This window comes from Chlorocebus sabaeus, unplaced genomic scaffold (genome assembly GCF_047675955.1).
Source record: "Chlorocebus sabaeus isolate Y175 unplaced genomic scaffold, mChlSab1.0.hap1 unalloc_scaffold_109, whole genome shotgun sequence".
In the NCBI taxonomy this organism is placed as follows: Eukaryota; Metazoa; Chordata; class Mammalia; order Primates; family Cercopithecidae; genus Chlorocebus; species Chlorocebus sabaeus.
Window position 1 is genome coordinate 125964 of NW_027326846.1, and position 22148 is coordinate 148111.

The window sequence follows — 22148 nt, forward strand, 5'->3', positions numbered from 1 at the left end:
CCTGCTTAGCTCTCCAGAAGAGCTTCTCACCATCCAGCACCCAACCCACTCCTTCCCAACTCTGCACCTCCCTGCATAAGCCCTGTTCACTCATCCCCGCTCACACCCCACTCAACCCCGCTACCACTCCCGCTCACTCACCCCCATTCACACCCCACTCACCCCGCTCACTCTCCCGCTCACTCACCCCATCACACCCCACTCATCCCCGCTACCACTCCCGCTCACTCACCCCCACTCACACCCCACTCAACCCGCTCACTCACCCCATCACACCCCACTCATCCCCGCTCACACCCCCCCACTCATCCCCACTCACTCCATGACACCTCCACTCACTCACCACCACTCACCCCCACTCTCTCACCCCTAGGCCTTCACACAGGCTACACCACCAGCCTCTCCTCCACCAACTATTACTTGACTAAATGCTCTCAACCCTCTGGTTCTAGACTAAAGAGGCTTCCCTAACCCAGGGCCAAGTGCTGCCCCGCCATCACGCCATTCACCCTTTTGTGGCTTCTGTGGCCTGAAGCTCACATTCCCACGCTCAGTCTCTGCCACCCGAGGACCCCACAAGCCCCATTTGTGGGTGGGGCCTGGCACACTGCACAACGAGCTGCTTTTGCATGAACTGCTCTGCGGCTTTGGGCAATCACCCGCCCCCGTGTCCTCTGTGAAGTGGGATGACAGGTGCGCAGGCTGCCAACATACCAAGCAGATAACACGGGCACAAGAACTGGTGTTCAGGGCCTGGCTCATGGTGGGGCCCGAAGTCCCAGCGCAGCCGAGCCTGCCTTGATCCCAGGGTTATGTCTAGGAATTCCCAGCATGCAGGACTTTCAGTGCCCAAGGCAGGATGGTCCCTGGGCAAACCAGGAAGAGCTGGCTGCCTCAGTAGGCCACAGAGGGCCTGGCCCTGCATGGGAACCGCCTGTCTCCAGGGCGCTTGCCAACATCTGCTGCTGGACATGGCTCAGCACTTTCGATGGTGCAAAAACCACCACTTGTTTCTGAATCATAAACCCCAGGTGAGCCCTGACCCGAGTGGCCCCAGAAGGCTCACAGGAGGAACTAGGGCACTCACTCTCCACATGGCCTATTTCTACGGTGACCAGAAGGGCCCACTCATAGTAGCCCTTGCCCTGCTGGGCTGGGCCCTGGCGGGTGCAGAGGTGGCCCAGCTGCAGGAGTACGTGGGTGAAGTCTCGGCCACACTCCCTGCAGGGCAGCCTCGAGAACAGCTGCATGGCCCCCAGGAGGTAGTGCTGGGCCAGCCTGCTGGCACTTGCATGCAGGCACAGGGTCCCGAAATTGGCCAGCACCACTGCCTGGTTCCTCCAATGGCCCAGGTCCCAAGCCGCTCATAAGGCGCAGTAGTAGCCCTCAGCTGCCTGCCTCGTCCGGCCTGTCCTCTTCACAGCCACGGCCAGCATGTTGGCCATTACACCCTCTGGTCCTCTCTGGCCACCACTGCATCCTGGACAGACTGCAGGATGTTCAGGGTCACCAGGCTCTGTCCATGAAGCACGTGAAGCCAGGCCAGGGCCACCAGGCAGTCCACGATGGCACGGACTCTGGTCATGAAGAGGCCAGCTTTCTTGGCCGCCCCTCGGGCATGTGCCAGGCACTCAGTCAGCTCCTCCTCGTCGCTAAAGCTGCAGAACATGCTGCTCAGCCATGGCAGTGCCACGTCGTACAGGCCACAGAAGCTGGCCTTGTACCCGGGGGCGTTCAGGAACAGCAGCAGTGAGCTCAGGGCCTCTGGGTCCTCCCAGTCGTCCTCAGCTTCCAAGAAGAAGGAGGGGTCCTCGGGGTCCTGCAAGCTCACGTTGCTGGATGCCGCACAGAGACCCCAGGACGCTGGCTCCAGGGGGCAGCCTGGGCAGGTCTTGCATTGTTCCAGAACATTCTTCACCTTCGACAGGGTCTCCTGTGGATCCAGGCCCAGACAAGATGGAGGTATTTCTGCAAGTCACAAAAACACCTAGACATATTAGAGTCCGGCAGTGAGTCCTTGGTCCACTGGGGGCAGGGTCCCCCCATCCCTGCCCTCTGTGTCCCCGGCGCAGCTTGCCATGAGCCCTTTAGAATTATGTGCAACGCAAACTCGGGGCCTGGAGCACGTACGAACTCCGGCACTACGGGGACAGAGAGAACACGCAGGCCCGTGGCCCGACTCTCCTACAAAATCACCCTCCTGTCCTGTTTTGTCGCCCACCTGACAGCAAGGTTTTAGGAGACTGTGTCAGAACAGTGACCCCTCAGAGATGCCTTTCCCTTTAGAAAGAATCAAAGCCTTCTAACTGGACCCATGAATATGCAGCACCACAACTACAAATGTAACTTCTGTCAGCATATTGGGCCCCCCGGTGGGGTACAGGAATCCATGAAATCCTCAACAGCCAATCAGAGCTATGGATCAGCTCAAAAGCTGCTATGCAAAATTGGTAAAGCCACCGACGGCACAGGACAGGGGTGTTGTACCCATGTGCCCAGCTCCGTGCAGGGAAACGGACCATCCCTGCAGGAAGGATGGGAAAGCTTCCAGGCCCCTGTGGCCACCTTCACCGTGGATGGTCTGAAAACCTGAAGCCCACGGTTCCTAAAGGGTTAACAAAGGCCAGACTGCTCCAGCAGCCCACTGGTGTCTGCTGGCTTTGGTGGATTCCTAGCCAAAGCCCCCTCCCAGAGGTGAGCAAACAAGCGCATTTCCTGTTGGAAAACCTGGGATGAAAGGAGGCATTACTGGGAAGGGAAAAACCTAGATTTAAACCGACCCTCTGTTTCAAGCTCACATGCAAAAAATATGTTCAATACAAACTGCCTCCTTATTCATCTGTAAAGCCTTAGAATTAAATAAATAAATAAATATGATTTAGAGGCAAATGTCTGACTTGACTACACTAGATTAGCTAAGAAATCGCCCCCACCCAGCAGAGGCACACAGCCCCTCCCAGCCACTACCCTGGCCTCCGGGGCAGCTGGAGAGCCACGTGCCTTTGCTCCAGTGACTTTGGCAGAGGGTGGAACCACCCCCTCCCTGAGGCAAACCTACAACAGCCTTCCCTTCCCCCCTGGCTCCCCTCAGGAAGGAGAAGACCCTTCAGGGACCTCAGTTGAGGCCCCTGCAACCTAAGGCTCTGAATTCTGCTACCCGCTGAGGGCAGTGTGGCCTCCCATCTCTGAGGCAGAGCACAGGGTGAACTGCAGCTTCTCCAGGTCATGAAAAAGGAACCCACAGCTACATGTGGGTCCCAGCAGTGGAAAGGATGCCCCATCTCGGTTGGGGACCAGGCGGGGGTCAGCATGTTCATTGGAAGAAATGTGGGACCTCAGGGCCTCCAGTGTCAGAGTAGACGGGAGGTTCAGGCCCACCTCAGGCGATGTCTCTCAAGTCCCCGGCCCACACCACAGAGGGGTGACAGCCGCATCCAATGCCCACCGTACTCACCTCTGTCCCCTCCCCTGCCATTACTCCAAAGCCCAGCTCATAACCAGAGAAGCCTGAGCCACGGACAAAACCTACCTTGTTCCTGCGGCTGCTCGGTCTCAGCTTCCTCTACTGAGTCTGGCAAGGGAGAACAGAGAAGCAATGAACACCCCCAGCCAGCACCTCTGGTCCCATGTCAGGTTGAGCTGGTGTCGGTGTTGCAGGATGAGAGCATTGCAGGGTGCAAGGGTTGAAAGTCATATCGTCCTCTTCCCTCCTGGATCATGGGAACAACATCACTGTGTGGTGTACACTTTCTGCGATATTGGGAGTAACATTGTCTTCTGTGCCTTGGAATATTAAGGACAATATCACGGAGGGACGTGTACATCTTCTGCAATATTGGGAATAATATTATCCTCTCTCTCCCTGCATACTAAGAAAGATATCACAGAGTACGTGTTCACCTCCTGCGATATGGGGATTGATACCATCTTCTCCCCTTCCAGATATCAGGAAGAGTATCACACGGGGGTGTACGGTGTCTGAGATACTAGGAGTAATATCAACCTCTCAGCCTTGGAATATTAAGAAGAATATCACAGGGTGGATGTACACCCCCTGCCATATTGGGAGTAACATCAGCCTCTCCTCTCCATGGATATTAGGAACAATATCCCAGGCTGGGTGTACGCCTCCTGCTCTATGGGGAATCATATCTTCCTCTCCCAGGATATTAATAACAATATCACAGGGTGGGTGAACACAGCCTGCGATACTGGAATTATTATCATCCTCTCCCCCTCCAGATACTAGGAACCATATCACAGAAGAGCTGTACCCTCCCTGGGATATTGGGAGTAATATCATACGCTTCTTCCATGAATATCAGGAGCAATATCACCGGGTGGCTGTTCATTCATTGTTATGTTGGGAGTCATGTCATATTCTACCCCTCTCAATATTAGGATCAGTGTCACAGGGTGAGTGTATACCTACTGTGGTATTAAAACTAAAATCATGCTCTCTGTCCCTAGATATTAGGAACAACATCACAGGTAGGTGTTCACCCCCTGCAGTATTAGAAGCAATAATATGATTAATTAGCAAACATCAATCATCGATTTTAATAATTATCAGGCTAGTCTCGAACTCTTGACCTCAGGTGATCTGCCCGCCTCAGCCTCCCAAAGTGCTGGAATTACAGGCGTGAGCCACGGCACCCAGCCAACACTACTTGACATCCCTTTTTTGACCTCAAATTTAGCATGCGGAAAACACACTTTTGATTCCCCCTACTATAACCCACTCCTCCCATAGTCTTCCCGATCCCAATAACAGCATCTCTAGTCTTCCAGTTACTCAGGCCAAAATCCTTGACATCATCCTTAAAACTTCTTTTTCTCTCTCTTGTCATCCAACCCATTTAAACTCTCCTTTCAAAATATGTGCCAGACCTAACCACTTCTCACCTTCCTCATCATTTCCAACCAGGTCCAGCCCTCATCACAGCGCTCTGGGTTACGGCAAAAGCCTCCCAATCGCCAGGCACAGTGGCTCACGCCTGTAATCCCAGCACTTTGGTAGGCCAAGGCAGGTGAATCATCAGAGGTCAGGAGTTCAAGACCAGCCTGACCAACATGGTGAAACCCCTCTACTAAAAATATAAAAAATTAGCCGAGCATGGTGGTGGGCGCCTGTAATCCCAGCTATCCGGGAGACTGAAGCAGGAGAATCACTTGAACTCAGAAGGCAGAGGTTAGAGTGAGCCGAGATTGTGCCATTGCACTCCAGCCTGGGTGACAAGAGCGAAACTCCATCTTAGAAGGTTAAAAAAAAAAAAAAAAAAAAAAGCCTCCCAACCCACCTCTCTCCTTCCACCTTTCACCCTGCCCTGCATTCTACCTTCCTCTCTCAAACATTTCAGAAAAAAAAAAATTATATCCACAGAGAGGGAAAGTACAAATGGGGTGAAATGTTTGGGGAATCTGAGGGAAGAGTATATGGGAATTGTCTGTACTATTTTTGCAACTTTTCCATAAGTCTGAATTATTTCGAATTCAAGAGTTAAACAAAGAAAAAAAAAAAACATTATCTCCCTTTGTGAATCCATCCTGTCTTTCCCCTGGCAACTTAAGGACACTCTCAACTAACACATCTATTTTTTCATGAACACTAAAAGAACCCTTGCCGAGTTTTGACTTTCTGTGCTTGGCAGTAGAAGTGTGTGTGTGTATGTGTGTGGTGTGTATGTATATATAGAGAGGGAGAAATATATATATGAGTATATATATAAATATATACTATATTTACAATGGTAATGTATATATATATAAATATATGTGTGTGTGTAGATATATATAATACGTACCCCATAGCCTGTCCTTAACCAGTTCTAAACTTAGTCCGAAAAACACACATCTAAGCACAGAATTTCAAAATAATACGATGAATATTTTGATAGAGGGATGTGTTGCTATGGAACACGCTGCTAAGACACAAAACCTCCTAGATGGGACAATGAATGAACGAAGTTTGCACCTATAGGCACCCCCTCTGATATCCCCTCAAACGTTTATAGTTATATGCATTTGCTTCCGCCAGGACCCCTATTTCATAAGGGTTAGTTCTAGAGTCTAGCAAGTTCCTACTACAGCTGGCACACATATGCCATTCAAAAATCAGTGGCGGAGTGAATGACGAGTTAAGAACCGTTTGTCAGCCAGTGCTCAGTAATACAACATGCACTGGTATGCAAATGATATTTTTGTTGAAAGCAACAGCAGGATCACAAATTATCTTTCCAGAGAAAGCAAACCTCAAAAGCTTCTTTACCCTACTAAAGCACATTATAAGAAGCTCCCCTTATATAAAAGAAAACCTCCTCATTCGTTATCAATGGCATGTAAACCTAATAAGCCTCCGTCTCTGATGACATCTCTTCCATCCCCAGGGCTAGATAAAGGAAGTTCCGGAAACCCTGGTAGTTGTGAAGGTGGCTCCCAGCTCTGACAGTCTTGAACCCTGCATGCGTGGAGGTCACACAGCAGAAGAACAACAGAGGGAAGCATCATCAGACTTCGAATATGTTTGAACCAGAGATAGCAAATAGGCTGCAGCCAACTGAAAACACCAGAGATTCATGGTGGCCACCTGAGGGGTTGTGCTCTTAAAAAACAAAAATAAAAAATAAAAATTAAAAAATTAAGAAAGGAAGGGGTCAAGAATCCATCAGGTCTGACTGAGACGTGTATCAGTGACTAACACCCCGTATGGCAAAAGTACTCCGGTGCGCTTTGGGTACTTACAGCTTCAGCAGTATTCAAAGGCGTGTGCTCCCCTAAGACTAAGCCATGGGAATACCCCCAGCAACACTGCCAGGAGAAACGTCTCCCATGGATTTGGCTAGAAATACAGTTGTCTTTAACAAATTCACACTGAATAAATCCTGACTTATTAGAGCCTGTGAGAATGGCATTCTCAATGATAACAGTTATCACTACAATCTCCAAACATCTGCGATCCTGCAGGGAGGAGCTGTGACAGTGCAGGCCACAGGCCACATGTCCAGAATGTTTCCCAGATTGCCTGTTACAGAATAAAAGAAATGAATCCCCCCCCAAGAATGTCTTCACTCACATTTAGCCAGTTGTTCCTTTGTGTGCATCTCTGTGCTAAAATGGCCATTCTTCCCCACAGCCTGAAGTCATATGCTAAAATAAAAGAGACTCACATGAAGTCAGAACCATGCAGATGCAAGGAAACCACCACAAAGGAAATGGGCTGGAGAGTGTGGCCAGGAGGATGGTACTTCCCAGGAAGCAATTACTTCATCTCTGCCCATGAAGCAGGCAGCTGTTATTGTCCCCCAGGCCCACGCCAGCCACTCAAAGTAGGTTCTAACCAAACTACCTCCAACAAGCAATATAAATACACCACACAATTGGCTTCTGAAAGGACACCTTGCAACCAACAAGAAACTGTTAGCACAACTTTGACAAACTGTACAACTAAAAACCTTGGAAAGGGATAAACACTGCCACATTTTGACTCAAATACTGCTACGTGGTAGCACCGCAATAATTCACTGAAACAAAAGAATGAATGAGGAATACGTTTATATAGGAATCAGAGGAAGCATGACTAATCATTTAAAGAAATAGGTCAAGAAACTGCTAGGTTCAAATGCTACCGTGAGACACTGTCAGGGCCTTAGGCAAATTCACTTCTCTTGGTCCTGTTTCTAGGTTCATCAAAAACCAGCTTTGGATTAGGGAATCTATTGCTTCCCCAAGTCTTCCTTCTGTGATTCCAGCCCAGATTTTAGGACTGCTCTCCCACTTGGTATATGAAAGCACTTTCTATGTATAAAAGCAAGAGTGCATTTCTGTGTTGAATGCGGTTTGGGACCTACTCTATGAGGCAGAATATCATCATGTAACTTTAAACGTGACGACAAGGCGCACTCTAGATAAGGATAACACATAAGATGTGGCCATACACCTGTGCATGCCTGACAGGGAGATGGGGAAGTCTCATTTAATGTTCCTGTTGCACCTGAACATCCTCAGTCCACGTCAAGTTCACAACGTCCTTCTGACATCAAACCACAGGTATCACATACTTTTCCATACTTTCCACCCAAGATTAAAATATGCAGAGCACCGTGATAAAGACACCTCCATTCCCAGCATGTTGGCTTTCATTCCGTAGAATTACATACTTTCGGTGCAAAATGGTGACCAGGTTCCAGCGGCAAGCAAGACTGGGCTCAGTGGGGACAGCAGGCCCTGCAGGAGCCACCACTCCTGTCGCCACAGTCTGATGCAGCTGCAGAGAAGCTGTGGCTGAGGCCATTCACTTTGTGAGAGAACCGCACAGGAGGGAAAAGGTAGGGAAGAGGGCAATGTCATGCTTCTGAGCCCAAGCCAAGGAATCGCATCCCCTGTGACTTGCACTTATATGCCCAGATGACCTGAAGTAACTGAAGAATCATGAAAGAAGTGCAAATGCCCTGTCCCACCTTAACTGATGACATTCTACCACAAAAGAAGTGAAAATGACCGGTCCTTGCCTTAAGCGATTATATTATCTTGTGAAATTCCTTTTCCTGGCTCAAAAACCTCCCACACTGAGCACCTTGTGACCCCCACTCCTGCCCACCAGAGAACAACCCCCCTTTGACTGTAATTTTCCTTTACCTACCCAAATCCTATAAAACGCCCCCACCCTTATCTCCCTTCGCTGACTCTCTTTTTCAGACTCAGCCCGCCTGCACCCAGGTGATTAAAAAGCTTTATTGCTCAAACAAAGCCTGTTTGGTGGTCTCTTCACAGGGACGCGCATGACAGGCAGGTGCAGAGCCAGGGAAGGACCAGTGATGAGAACAGAAAGGAATGCGTCTCCCTGTACACACACTCGGATTTTATGACAATGTGCGCAGGGGGCTGAACTGGATGCCTGAGAACATTCCTCCAAGTTCTTTTGCTGATTTTCTCAATATTGGTGTAAAATCTGAACTCAGACAAAATTTTTTTAAATCGCTTCAATCAACATCTTTGTCTAGTGCTCAGCATCATATCTACATGATCATCTATAAAACCAACTTCTGTTCTAAGGCTCACATCTTCCTATTAAGTCCCAGGGATTTTACAAGGGAATGCACCTCTCATTCGCATCAAGAACACACACAACTACTGTTAAAGAAATGATTAAATTGCTTACATAATTTTTTAAACACCCAGATTTGAAATACAACAGAGACAACTTTTTGATAGCTCTGCTTTCCAACTGCGAACTGCGAGTGGAGAAAATAACCTACCATGATTTCTAACCAGTCAACAACCTGTCTTCCCTGGCTGCAGTAGGGGCAATCTTTCTGAGCTCAGGATGAAAAAGAACCCAGCTGGTTAGGGGACAGACAATCATCAGTTCTCAGTGGACTTCCCGGGTCCCAAATCCCCATGTGACACGTGGAAGTAAACAGCTATCATTGACCAAGCATCTGAATGCTTATCTCACCTCGCCATCTGATTCTCCTGCCATGCAAATTTAAAATTAATAAGCCTGCTATTAGAGAACAGAGTTGGTGCTACATCTGTCTTCCTAAAATTATGGATAATTACCAGCCCACAATGGCTTCTAATCAGATTTGAGTAGTCCCTTAGACAGGAAGCTAAAGTGCCTCAGCCCTAAACTGAGAAGAAAACAGAAACTGGAATGCTCTAGGTTTGATTTTTTCCCCCTTGTTCTAAAGTTGCTGTTCACGAATCTCCTTCTACTGTCTTGTTTATAAAATGTATGAGAAACAGGGAAATTCAAAGACATGATAGAAATGGCCACGTTTTCTAGGTACAAACTTTGTGAACATTATTTTTAGGTGCTGGGCTTTTTCTCCACAAATTGTGAGCCTGGAGTACATTTTCTCCCTCGTGGTTACACATTCAGAGTCAGGGAAAGTGGCTTTAGGAGTAAAGAGGGGAGTGCAGTGAGAAGTGACCGGACACTGAGAAGGACAGACAGGGACTCTACCTTGGTGGCCTACAGCATTCCTGGGCCTCCGACTTTACTTTTCTATCTGTACAAGGGATCTAAAGGCCCGTGATTCTAGGCCATGACAGCTCTTCATACACACATACGCAAACATCACACGCCTGTGTGAAAAGCTGTGACACTTGGCTGATTTCCTGAAGAAGTTATCTTGTATCATTTCTACTCAAGTACTCCACCTCCTTCCAGACAATTATCTGAGGATGATGGGCTATCCCACAGCCATGTGTGTAACCTCTGCTGCTTATGATCCCTGTTCATATAGCATTTTCCAAAAGCATTTGGTGTGAACTGACAGAAGAAAGAAGAATAAGGTTCTTTCAGCCCATTCATTCATTCATTCATTCATTCAACAAATATTGACTATCTATGTGCCAGGCACTGGTGATATAACAGCGAACATATATTTTTGTAGGTAGCGACAGACAACCAAAAAGTATGTTAAAGAGTGATCAATACTGTAGAGGAAAATACACCAGGAAACAGGAAAGAAGAATACCCCTAGCCACCCTACACTGGGGTGACGCTAGTGTTACAAAATGGAAACAGCGGCCGGGGGCGGTGGCTCACACCTGTACTCTCAGTTCTTTGGGAGACTGAGGCAGGCAGATCACCTGAGTTCAGGAGTTCAAGATCAGCCTGACCAACATGACGAAACCTTGTCTCCACTAAAAACATAAAAATTAGCTGGACGTGGTGGCACACACCTGTAATCTCAGTTACTCAGGAAGCTGAGGCACAAGAATCACTTGAACCTGGGAGGCAGAGGTTGGAGTGAACCGAGATCGTGCCACTGCACTCCAGCCTGGGTGACAGAGCAAGACTCTGTCTCAAAAAATGTAATAAAAAAAAAATGTAAACAGAGAATAAGATACCAAAAGAAAGAACATGAACGATTAATTGTAACGAAAGCCTTTGTAAGCTGATTCTTTCCTTCCTGGATCCTTGTCCCTTACAAATGGAAAAAGAGGGCGAAGAGGGGGTAGCATCCAAATGATGTTGTAAGATGGCTTCAGGTTTCAGATGTCTGACAGCCATACTCATGTACTTCAAGGAAAAAGCTCTAGCTCTATAAGCAATCTGGACAATGGTTTAATGATCCTGTAAGATCAGTACCATATTCTCTCATTTTTCATAGATGAGGAAACTGAGGCATAGAAAGGCTAAGTAAATTGTCCATGGTCACAGGTGATTTAGAAACTTTTCTTCAAACTTTCAAAAGTTAACTACTGCCACTATTACACATGGGTTTTTGTTTGTTTGTTTTTGTCTGTTTTGAGACAACGTCTTGCTCTGACCAGGCTGGAGTGCAGTGGCGTGATGATGGTTCACTGCAGCCTCGACTTCCTGGGCTCAAGTGATTCTCGCACCTCAGCCTCTCCAGTAGCTGGGATTACAGGCATGAGCCACCACACCTGGCTAATATTTTAATTTTTATTTTTTGTAGGGATGGGCTTTCACCATGTTGCCCAGACTGGTTCCAAACTCTGGGCTCAAGAGATCCTCCCAGGTTGGCCTCCCAAAGTGCTGGGATTCCAGGTGTAAGCCACTGTGCACAGCCCTACACATGTGACTTATACAAAGTCGGAGCAATGAGCAGGAAGAGAACAGAGACTTCAGCGAGTCTCCTGGCTGTGGCAACGCCATATCCCTCCTCCATACCGTAATGTGTCTACACCCACCAAGCTCCTAGACGTTGAAGGCAGGTCAGCTCAGAGACGAAACAGCAGTCAAGAAAGAGAAGATGCAGACACGCGTCTTGATTTCAGCTCGAGCGTGCCTCTCTGCCCTGCAGCTGCACAGGCAGAAACCAGGGGCCGTGAGTCTGAGGCAGTGTGTTCGGTTCGTGGCAGGTAATCTTTTGGGAGACCATTCCATACAATTAGTGTTACACTTCTCAAAAAGGAAGTGTGAGTTTTATAGAAAAATCGATTCCATTTGGGAGAAAGGCCTAATAAAACCACAAAAGGATAACACATTCATACAACAACAAATTCAATTCATCTGTCACAAACTGAAATCCCAAAGCCATCTGGGCACACAGCTGCTTTTTCTGAGCTGAAATTCAACTCCAGTTGAGAAACAGGTCAACTTTTCTAAAAAGATTTCTTTTTCACATGCCTTCAATAAAAATTCCTTTCCCTCACTTGTCATTTTCCAGATTTAATGACTCTGTTGGCCTTTCTCTCATTTAGGCCGTGAACACTGACTGCATGTCTACTATGGCCAGGACTCCAAGGGAGGCACCCTAGGGAACACAGATGACCGCAGCACAGCGACAACCTCAAGGAGCACACACGGGGAAGGCAAGATGATACAATCGAAGACTTCACACAGAAAAGAACTTGGCATCCGTACCCCGTCCCATTTCTAGAAAACAACGATGCTGACTTAGGAACATTTACCGAACAGCCTACAGTGTGGAGGCAGCACGAGGGGGCTCCATGCGGGGAAGAGCACCTTCAGAAGGGGGCGTGCAAGCAACGTGGAGGCAGGAGACGCCCCCACGCACAAGGACCAGCCTGAGGGCCTGCAGAAATGCCCATGCATCTGGGAAGAGGGAGAGAGGACAAGATACTTAAATGCTCCAAAATGAATAGAAGCCTCCCAAGAACCACCCCCGAAATGGGGCAGGGATTTACAAAAGACCAAACCGAGCATGCGCAGTTACCTGATCATAGCGCCACGAGAGTGAGCTATCAAGGAAGAAACAGGGTCACTAGAAGCCTGAGCCTCTACTCGCAGCTCTGCGACTCATTCACCCTATGACCTTGGTGAAGGCTCTTAGCTTCTGTGAACCACAAGAGAATCACAGGAAAACAGAAGATATGAAAACTGCTCTGCCTTTTTCACAGAACTGCTGAGGGAATGAAATCAGATAATGGATTTTAAAATTCTCTGTGAATTACAAAGCAAAATGCAAACATACGAAATCATTCCTACCATTAATAACAGCACTATCAAATTAAGAGCAGAGTTAAGACCACTGCATTTTCCACCCCCCGACTCCCAAGAGAAATAGTGAGACCAGCCGATGTATTTGGGCAACCCCAGTATCTAGGCTTTGAGAGCCTCACACCGCTCATGAACTCTGACAGTATCACTCCAGCCCAGTGCTCATTAAGTTCTCCAAGACAGCCAACTGACAGAAAATACTACAGCTTTTTCAGCTGGGCTTGAAGCCCTCCAAGTTCACAGCACAGCTAAACAATGAAGAAGAGGTTTTCTGCCACTAGACTCAAAACCTGGCTTTTGTAGATTCCCACAGAAAGAACATTCAAGGCCAGGCGTGGCAGCTCATGCCTGTAATCCCAGCAATTTGGGAAGCCGAGGCAGGAGGATCACCTGAGGTCAGAAGTTCAAGAACAGCCTGGCCAATATGGCAAAGCCCCATGTGTACTAAAACTACAAAAATTAGCCGGGCATGCTGGCGGGCACCTGTAATCCCAGCTACTCGGGAGGCTGAGGCAGGAAAATCGCTTGAACTCAGGAGGCCGAGGTAGCAGTGAGCTGAGGTCACGCCACTGCACTCTAGACTGGATGACAAGAGGGAAACCCCATCTCAAAAAAAAAAAAAAGAAAAAAAGAGCATTCTTTTTTGCTGATGTTAAATTTCCTGTGCTTAACACAGAGAAATCATACAACACTGAAATCCTGAAAAACATATCATAAAAAGCATTTAGTGACTGAAAAGACATTCAATATAACCTGCAACAGTGAGTTCCCCTCCTCTTTCCAGTCAGCTCCACTAACGCTGTGACCCTTAACAATGCTTCCACTACCACAGAGGAAAATTAATAGAACCGCTTACCCCTCTCAGCTGACAGCTAAACCACTGTTTCTCCCTGGCCTCACTAAAGATGACCTTTACCCAAAACCAGGCTGCAACGACCCTGTAGATGTTGACTAACAATTTCAAAATTCCCATATTCTTTGTCCACTCCTAAGGAAGATGAACTGAAGCCAGGTGTCTCCAAGTCAGAACTAACAGAGGCCTTAAACATCAGATGGCCCATTCCCTTCTTTGACAACCGGGGGATCTAAAGCTGAGCTTATGGAAGAAAACAGCCTGTTTAGTAACAAAGTGAAAACTAAACCCTAGTCACCCAACCTCTGGTCCGGAACTCCTGCGACAATCCACCGCCCATACAGGATGAGTCTCCCTAACCAGAAACTCCAAAATCCACAACTTTTGAGTGCCGACGTGACACTCAACGAAATGTTCATTGGAACAGCTCAGACTCTGGATTTTTGAATTCAGGAGGCTCAACCAGCAAGTATAGTACAAATATTCAAAAATCCAAAAATATAAAAAAATCTGAGACACTTCTGGTTCCAAGCAGTTTGGATGAGGGATATTCAACCTGCATTTTTTTTTTTTCTCTAATGAAGGAAATTAAAAACGAGGCCCGAGCAAAGTCATTCAATCCATACTAAAGTCATTCAATAGTTTAATTAGTACCCATTTAAAGTTAAGTGCTACCCGCAGATATTTAAAAGGATGAATACTTACATGCCTATAATCTCAGAACTTTGGAAGGCCGAGGCGGGAGGATCACCTGATGTCAGGAGTCCAAGACCAACCCGGCCAGCATGGTGAAACTCCATCTCTACTATAAATGCAAAAATTAGCCGGGCATGGTGGCGCACACCTGTTATGCCAGCTACTCGGGAGGCTGAGGCACGAGAATCGCTTGAACCTGGGGGGAGCACGTTGCAGTGAGCCGAGATCACACCACTGTACTCCAACCTGGACCACAGAGCAAGACTCTATCTCAAAAAAAAAAAAAAAAGAAAGAAAGAAAATTTAAATTGTGTTTTCACATGGAGCCCATGTTCCCAGAACACAAGCCCTGCTCTATGCTCCAAGGGCACACAGGGTGCCCCTTTATCTTAATGCTCACCATATTCCATGGCAGCCATTGGCACGTGTCTGTCCATCACACTAGACTTCCTGCGCATGAGGCAGGGATCATATATTATTACCTTTCTGTCCCCAATGTCTGGCCTAGAAGACACTCAGTAAATGATTCCTGAACTAAGTCAGTTACTAAGATATGTTAAACTTGTATTAACAAAATTGATTTAATAAGTTTGCCAATGCAGCGCTCATACCACTCAGCTTAAATCTCAACCTGCGGATTTATCTTGTGTTCTGCTAGATTATCACCTATTAACATTCAGGAGGCACCTAGTATATGCTAGGCATTACTAATTGCTGGGGACCTAGTAGTGACAAAACAACATTCCTTGTTCAAAGGCAAGTTCTAGTATAAAGAGGAATAGAAGGAACAGGCTAGATTGATGAGAGAGCTAAGAAAAGGACAGGCTGCCATGGGAAGCACCTGGTCTTGTCTGGATGGTACACAGTTAACAAAGTCTGAGTGCTTCATATAGCATAAGATCATCTCCTCCAAATCAGCGAATGAAGCTTTGATTCCCCAGTACCAGAAGTCACCATAAAGGTGTGCACAGCCCCAAGCTTAGAGTAGGAAGTGAAACCAAACAAACAAACAAAGCTCCAAGTTCCAGAGGAAACGGTCCAATTATGAAATCCTCTGGCTACGTTCAATTGAAATTCAAGGTATTCAAGAGGCCAATATTTAAGTGATAAATTCACCCAACCGCTTAAAACTAAAGTAGTCTTTGATTCAAGGGGTAAAGGTATAGTACCTTTTACAAATTTATTAGCTCTTAATATTTACATTTAAATATGATGATGATGGTGTAATAATAACTTTACTGAGTAGTTACTATGTGTTAGGCACCAAACTAGGCACTTTACACACACATTTGCACGATCATGTGAGATGATAATTACCCCTTGTCATTCCATTTCATAGATGAAAGTCAGGTTTATATATGCTTAAAAACTTGTCCCAAATGACACAGCTAGTTAGCAAATCCCAGGCAGCCTGACTCCATAGGCCTTGTTTAAAGAAGTAATATTTATAATCTGTCCAGCACAGCGGTGGTACAAACAAGAGTTCAATAAATGCCTAAAAGGTACTTCATACCCAAAATCGTTTCCTGCCAATCAAACTGGACTTACAATGGTTCTGCATAACCAACTGTCAAATCATTGTTCCATGAAGAAAAGGTGGAATGGGTAGAGATCAGAATAGAGTGAATAACTGGTCAATGTACTTCATGACAGGTAGTAACAGGATGTGGCATTTAGGCTATTTCCACACTTGTTTGCATAACACTTTTTCACAGTTCTAAAGCACAAGAACCATTCTAAGCTGGTGAAAGCATAAGGCATGTCTATGATCCAGGACTCCAATTCACTGTGGATCAGTGGATCTCAACCTTTACTCAACCTTTAGGGTATATCAGAACCACCTGGGGGTTTTTAACGGCATTATAGCTGCCCAGGCTCCATTCCTGCAGATTCTATTTCAACTGGTCTGGAGTAAGCACGCCTGTGTTTTTCACAGCGCCCCAGATGCAGCTAGGTTTGCAAACCACTGTCCAAGATGCTCTCACACTTCCGCTCGGTTCAACACACACTCACTGAGATTCTAAGCACTATGAATCGGATTAAGTTAACAAGTCAGGCTCCACTCCCTAATAATATTGGCAAAGAAACCAATATCAGAGATTTATTCCAGTCCAAACCAAATAAATTACCGGGTGAAAAAAATGCCCTGGCATAGTTTTTCCTACAAAACAACTTCCTACGTCTTCCTGGTCCGTAGCCTAGAGACTGACTCTGAGCCATGAGAATTCAGAATCAGGGGAAAATGCCAGTTTGAGGCATCTGCCTGCCAGTTTGAGGCATCTGCCACACTCCTAGCACACCCCCAAAAGCGTCCAGCTACATTTCACATCCACTGTCCTAACAGGGGTCGAAATAGGGAAGAGCAGTGCAATACAGAAAACAGAGCCTGCTCTGCTGGGCATCAAAAGGCTGGAGAATTCCAGTCCTAGCCCTGCTACCAATCCATCTGGTCACTTCTCTCTGGTCCTGGTGTGGCCAACAGTTACGCGAGAGGGTGAGGCATAAAAACACAGATGTCAGGCAAGCTCCAGCATCCAAAATACATAGAAATTAAAAAGCATTAAGGTGATATCAAGGAAAGTATGCCATCAACCAGAAAAGTAACTGAAGTATTCCTTTTCCCATTCTTAAGAAATCAAAAGTGGAAGCAAAAAATTGAACAATCAGCCTACCAAGTAGACTGGGGCAACAGAATACACTCACGGATTCTGTTCACAACAGCGGGAGTGACAGACCAAAAGGAGAACGGCAGAGCGTCCCTCTCCCCTCTGTCCACTCATGCAACCAGCACGTGAGTGCGTCCACATGCAGCTCCCAGTCTCCTGTTCCACTGACGCCAGAGTCCACTCACTGCAAGCCTACTAAGTGCCACATGTGCTATGATGCTCCCTCATCTCATCACCATAGACGTCCCTGCTGGAGGTGAGTATGTGACAGACGAAAATCACGGAGGCCTAAGGAGGTTGAGACCCGCATTCCCACTGCGGTGAGGGTGTGCTTGAGAGGGACCCCACGGCTGAGCCCTCCATGCCGCTCTCCTCAGGAATCACTCCCAGACCAGAGCAACGAGGGTGGATTTTCTTCCTCTCACTATTTTCAGCCCCTTGGCTGACCCACCGTTCCCCAGAAAGCTATCGAGTTCTGGCAGCTCTGAGTCCACAAAGCCATAAACGCACGGGACACACAGCCCATCTGTCTCTAACGGGTCTTTTACTTGTCATGCTGGTCATTTCAAAGAGCAGATGAGTTAAGAAAGACTTGGCAAGTTACCACGAAATGACCCCTCCACTCCTTCCTGGGGAAAGGGTGACTAGTTAGCAGTCAGGCCGGCTTTCTTCCCCCACTCCCTGCATTCCTGTCCCCAAGGAGCCACAGACAATCCCACCAAATAGAGGCAGGAGACAGCCGCCTCCTTCCTACAGCTGGAGGGGGGAAGGGTCCTCTCGGGCCTTTCTAACTGCATGAAAACCAAACTGTGAGCTGTACTGACCCGGGCCTCACCCATGTTGCAGTCACGTACAACACAGGTGCCCAGTGGTATCATCAGGCAGAACTACGAATGTGCTTTCCATCGTTTTCATACAATGATTCCAGAACCGTTATCCACACAGTTCCACTTCTCACACATAAGACGTACTTCACGGATTACACAGCATGTTCACCATGCCCCTCATCTGCTCCTCCCAGCAGCCTTGTGTGATCCCTTGAGTATGCTTCCTCATACTGAGGTTTGAAACCAAAACTTTCTCAAGAACATCCAGCTAGTGTTAGAACCAGGATATGAGGGCTTCTGATTCTAGAACCAGTATTTGTGCCACTGTTCCACATGGGCCCCTCCAGGGATTTCTGCCTGATCTTAAAATGCAGACAGCAAATCTGTCTCTCTACAGTCCTCGGGATCCCTATAGGCAAGAAGTCAAACTTCTAACAGAAAGCTTATACTTATTTGGAAGGCTACCTGGGATATTTCTTTTAAGTTAGTTTGTTCATGTTTTGGAAAGATTGTTCCAATGACAATGCGGGACATGAAGTGTAGAAAGGATTCCATGATGAGGCAGATAAACAATTCGGGGGCTCTTACAACGGTTCAAATGAGGCATGAGGTGCAACCAGAAAGGACAGAGGGAAAATGCATTGGAAAGAAATACAAAATGAAGTCCACCAGGATGGAAAAAAGGGGAGTAAGCACGATGGTGGTTTCTAGTTTGAAAGACTGATGAACAAGGATGTCATTAACTACTGCAGAGTGGTATCTGGGGCCTGGGTGCACCAGTTTGTTTAACCATTCACCTGCTGAGCAGTCTCCAGGCTGTTTCCAGTTTCTAGCCTTTATAAATAATGCTGCTATGAACAGATACATATAGGCTTTTGTGTGAACATAAGTCTTCATTTCTCTGGGATAACTGCCCATGAATGTGAGTGCTGCATCCTATGGCAATTGCACATTGAGTTTTTTAAGAAACTGTCAAGCTGTTTTCCAGATTGGCTGTACCATCTTCCATTCCCAGCAGCCAAGTGTGAGTGATCCCGTTTGCCTGCATCCTCACCAGCATTGGTCTTGTTACTACTTTTTATTTTAGGCATTCTGATAGGTGTATAGTGATGTAGCTTTAGTGTGCATTTTTCTGATGGCTCATGATGGTGAACATCTTTTCATGTGCTTATATGTTATCTGAAATGTCTCTTAAGGTCTCTTATTCATTTTCAAAGTAGATGATTTGGTTTCACTGCTGAATTTGGATAGTTCTTTATATATTATAGATATGAGTCCTTTATCAGACATGTAGTTTGCAAATAGTTTCTCCCAGTCTCTAGCTCCTCTTTTCATCTTTATTTTGCATTTTACGTTCTAGTCCACGATCCATTTTGAGTTAATTTTTGTACGAGGTATGAGGTTTAGGTCAGAGTTCAGGTTTTTTCCCTATGAATAATCAGGTAGCCAGTAACTTTTCTTAAGAGACAACGTATCACTCTGTCACCCACGCTGGAATGCAATGACAAGATCAGAGCTCACTGCAGCCTCGACTCCTGGGCTCAAGTTATCCTCCTGCTTCAGCCTCCTGGAGTAGCTGGGACCACAGGCAGGTGCCACCATGACCAGTTAATTTTTTTAGTTTTTGTAGAGACAGGATCTTGTGCCATGTTACCCAGGCTGGTGTGGAACCCCTAGGCTCAAGTCATCATCCCACTTATATGGGGCCAGGCAGTGGCACAGGACGATAATCACAGCACTTTGGGAGGATGAAGCAGGAGAATCACTTGAACCCGGGAATTCCAGACCAGCCTGAGCAACAGAGGAAGGCCCTGTCTCTGCAAAAAAATTTTAAACATTAGCTGGGCATGGTGTTGTACACCTGTGGTCCCAGCTACATGGGAGGCTGAGGTGGGAGGATCTCTCGAGCCTATGAGGCTGAAGCTGCAGTGAGCCATGATCGCACCACTACACTCCAGCCTGGGAGAAAGTGAGACCCTGTCTCCAAAAAAAAAAAATGCTAGGGCATCACCCATATTAAAGACAGGTATTGTCTTTTTGAAAATTTAATTACAGTTATAAAATGGACATGCAAAATGTCCACTTTGAAAGCTTGAAAAATATATAACTCTAAGTATTCTTACCTTAAAATTCTGATTCCTACCTAAGATATCGTATACTGTTTACATAAGTATCACAATGCCTGTACAACAGCTGAAAATGTGTACAAGGGAGAAAAATGAGCATGTATGCCTATTAATTAAGGTATATTTCCCCCTTATTACATAAAAAAGTCATCACGGCCAACCCCTGTGACTGTATCTAAAGTAAACTTACAGTTTTACTGCTCTGTATTATAAAATGCAAGGCTAAAATTCAAATACTAAACATTTCCTAAAGCCAACGGTAGTTTACTTAACATAAATGCCTAGGGTCTATACCAAAAATATGAAAAAGCTAGCTACTTCATAGCCATTCCAATCTAAGTTCAGCTTTTTCTTTTTTAATTGACACATAATTGTGTACTGTACATATGTATGGAGCACACAGAGTGATGTTATAATACATGTAATGTATGTGATCAGTGTAATTAGCATATCCACCATCTCAAACATTTATCATTTCTTTGTGTTGGTAACGTTCAATACCCTTCCTCCAATTATCTGAAACTACATTTTTTTTTTTTTTTTTTTGAGACAAAGTCTTGCTCTGTTGCCCAGGCTAGAGTGCAGTGGTGTGATCTCAGCTCACTGCAACATCTGCTTCCCAGGTTCAAGCTACTCTCCTGCCTCGGCCTCCCTGGTAACTGGGGTTACAGGCACCCACCACTATGCCCGGTTAATTTTTGTATTTTTAGTACAGATGGGGTTTCACCACGTTGGCCAGGCTGGTCTCAAACTCCTGACCTCAGGTGTTTCACCCACCTCAGCCTCCCAAAGTGCTAGAATTACAGGCATGAGCCACCGCGCACAGCCTGAAACTATATATTCTTGTTAACTATAGTCATCCTATGTTATAGAACACTAGAACTTATTCCTATCCAGCTATAATTTTGTATCCTTTAACAAATTTCTCCCTATCTCCCTCTCCCCCCACCCTTCTCACCCTCTAGGATCCTCTGTCTACTTTCAACTTCCATGAGATCCACTCTTTTTTACCTTCCACATAAGAGAACATGTGCTGTGTGACTTTCTGTTCCTGGCTTACTTCGTAATATCTTCCAGTTCCATTCACGTTGTGGAGAATAACAGGACTTCATCCTGTGTTATGGCTGAATAGTACTCCACTGTGTATAAAGACCACATTTTCTCTATCCATCATCTGCTGTTGGACACCGAGGCTGATTCCATATCTTGGCTATGGTGAACAGTGCTGTAGGAAACAGAGGTGTGGATGCCCCTCCGACACTGATTTCCTTTTCTTTGGGTATCTACACTGTAGTGGGACTACTGGATCACACTGTAATTTCATCTGCAGTTTTCTGAGGAACCTCCATACTGTTTGCCATAGTGGGTGCCCTAGCTTACTCTTACTCTTTCTCTTTTTTCTCTTCGCGACAGAGTCTCACTGTTGCCCAGGGTGGAATACAATGGTGCAATCTCGGCTTGCTCACTGTAGCATCCGCCTCCCGTGTTCCAGTGGTTCTCATGCCTCAGCCTTCTGAGTAGGTGGGATTACCGGCGCCCGCCACTGCACCTGGCAAATTTTTGTATTTTTTAGTAGAGATGGGGTGTCGCCACGTTGGCCAGGCTGGTCTTGAACTCGTGGGCTCAAGTGACCCGCCCACCTCAGCCGCCCAACAGCACCGGGATTACAGGTGTGATCCACCGCTCCCAGCTAATTTTTGTGTTTTTAGTAGAGGCGGGGTTTCACCATGTTGGCCAGACTGGTTTCAAACTCCTGACCTCAGGTGATCTGCCGGCCTCGGCTTCCCAAAGTGCTGGGATGTCAGCGTGCGCCCTGCGCCCAGCCAGCTGCTCTAGTTTACACACCCCTACAGTGTGTAAGAGCTCCCTTGTCTCCATATCCTCGCCAGCACTTGTTATTTTTTGTCTTTTTGATAATACCCATCCTAACCGGTGAGATGATACCTCACTGTGGTTTTGACTTGCATTTCTCTGATTATAAGTGATACTGAGCATTTTTTTCACATATTTTTTCGCCATTTGTAAATCTTCTTTAAAGAAATC

The 22148-nt window shown here is 46.5% G+C and overlaps 1 protein-coding gene and 1 long non-coding RNA gene across 2 annotated transcripts in view; one reads left to right on the plus strand and one right to left on the minus strand.

Annotated features, from left to right (window-relative positions):
* LOC140710946 (SH3 domain and tetratricopeptide repeat-containing protein 1-like) overlaps positions 1-22148 on the minus strand; it is a 40624-nt gene that overhangs the window by 10633 nt on the left and 7843 nt on the right. Inside the window, 3 exon segments of the mRNA XM_073013932.1 lie at positions 1088-1450; positions 1453-1968; positions 3530-3571. Coding sequence (XP_072870033.1) covers positions 1088-1450; positions 1453-1968; positions 3530-3571 — 921 coding nt within the window.
* LOC140710948 (uncharacterized) lies at positions 14764-21335 on the plus strand. Its single transcript, XR_012092119.1, has 3 exons — positions 14764-15004; positions 17119-17408; positions 21071-21335. It is a non-coding gene; the product is annotated as an uncharacterized lncRNA (long non-coding RNA).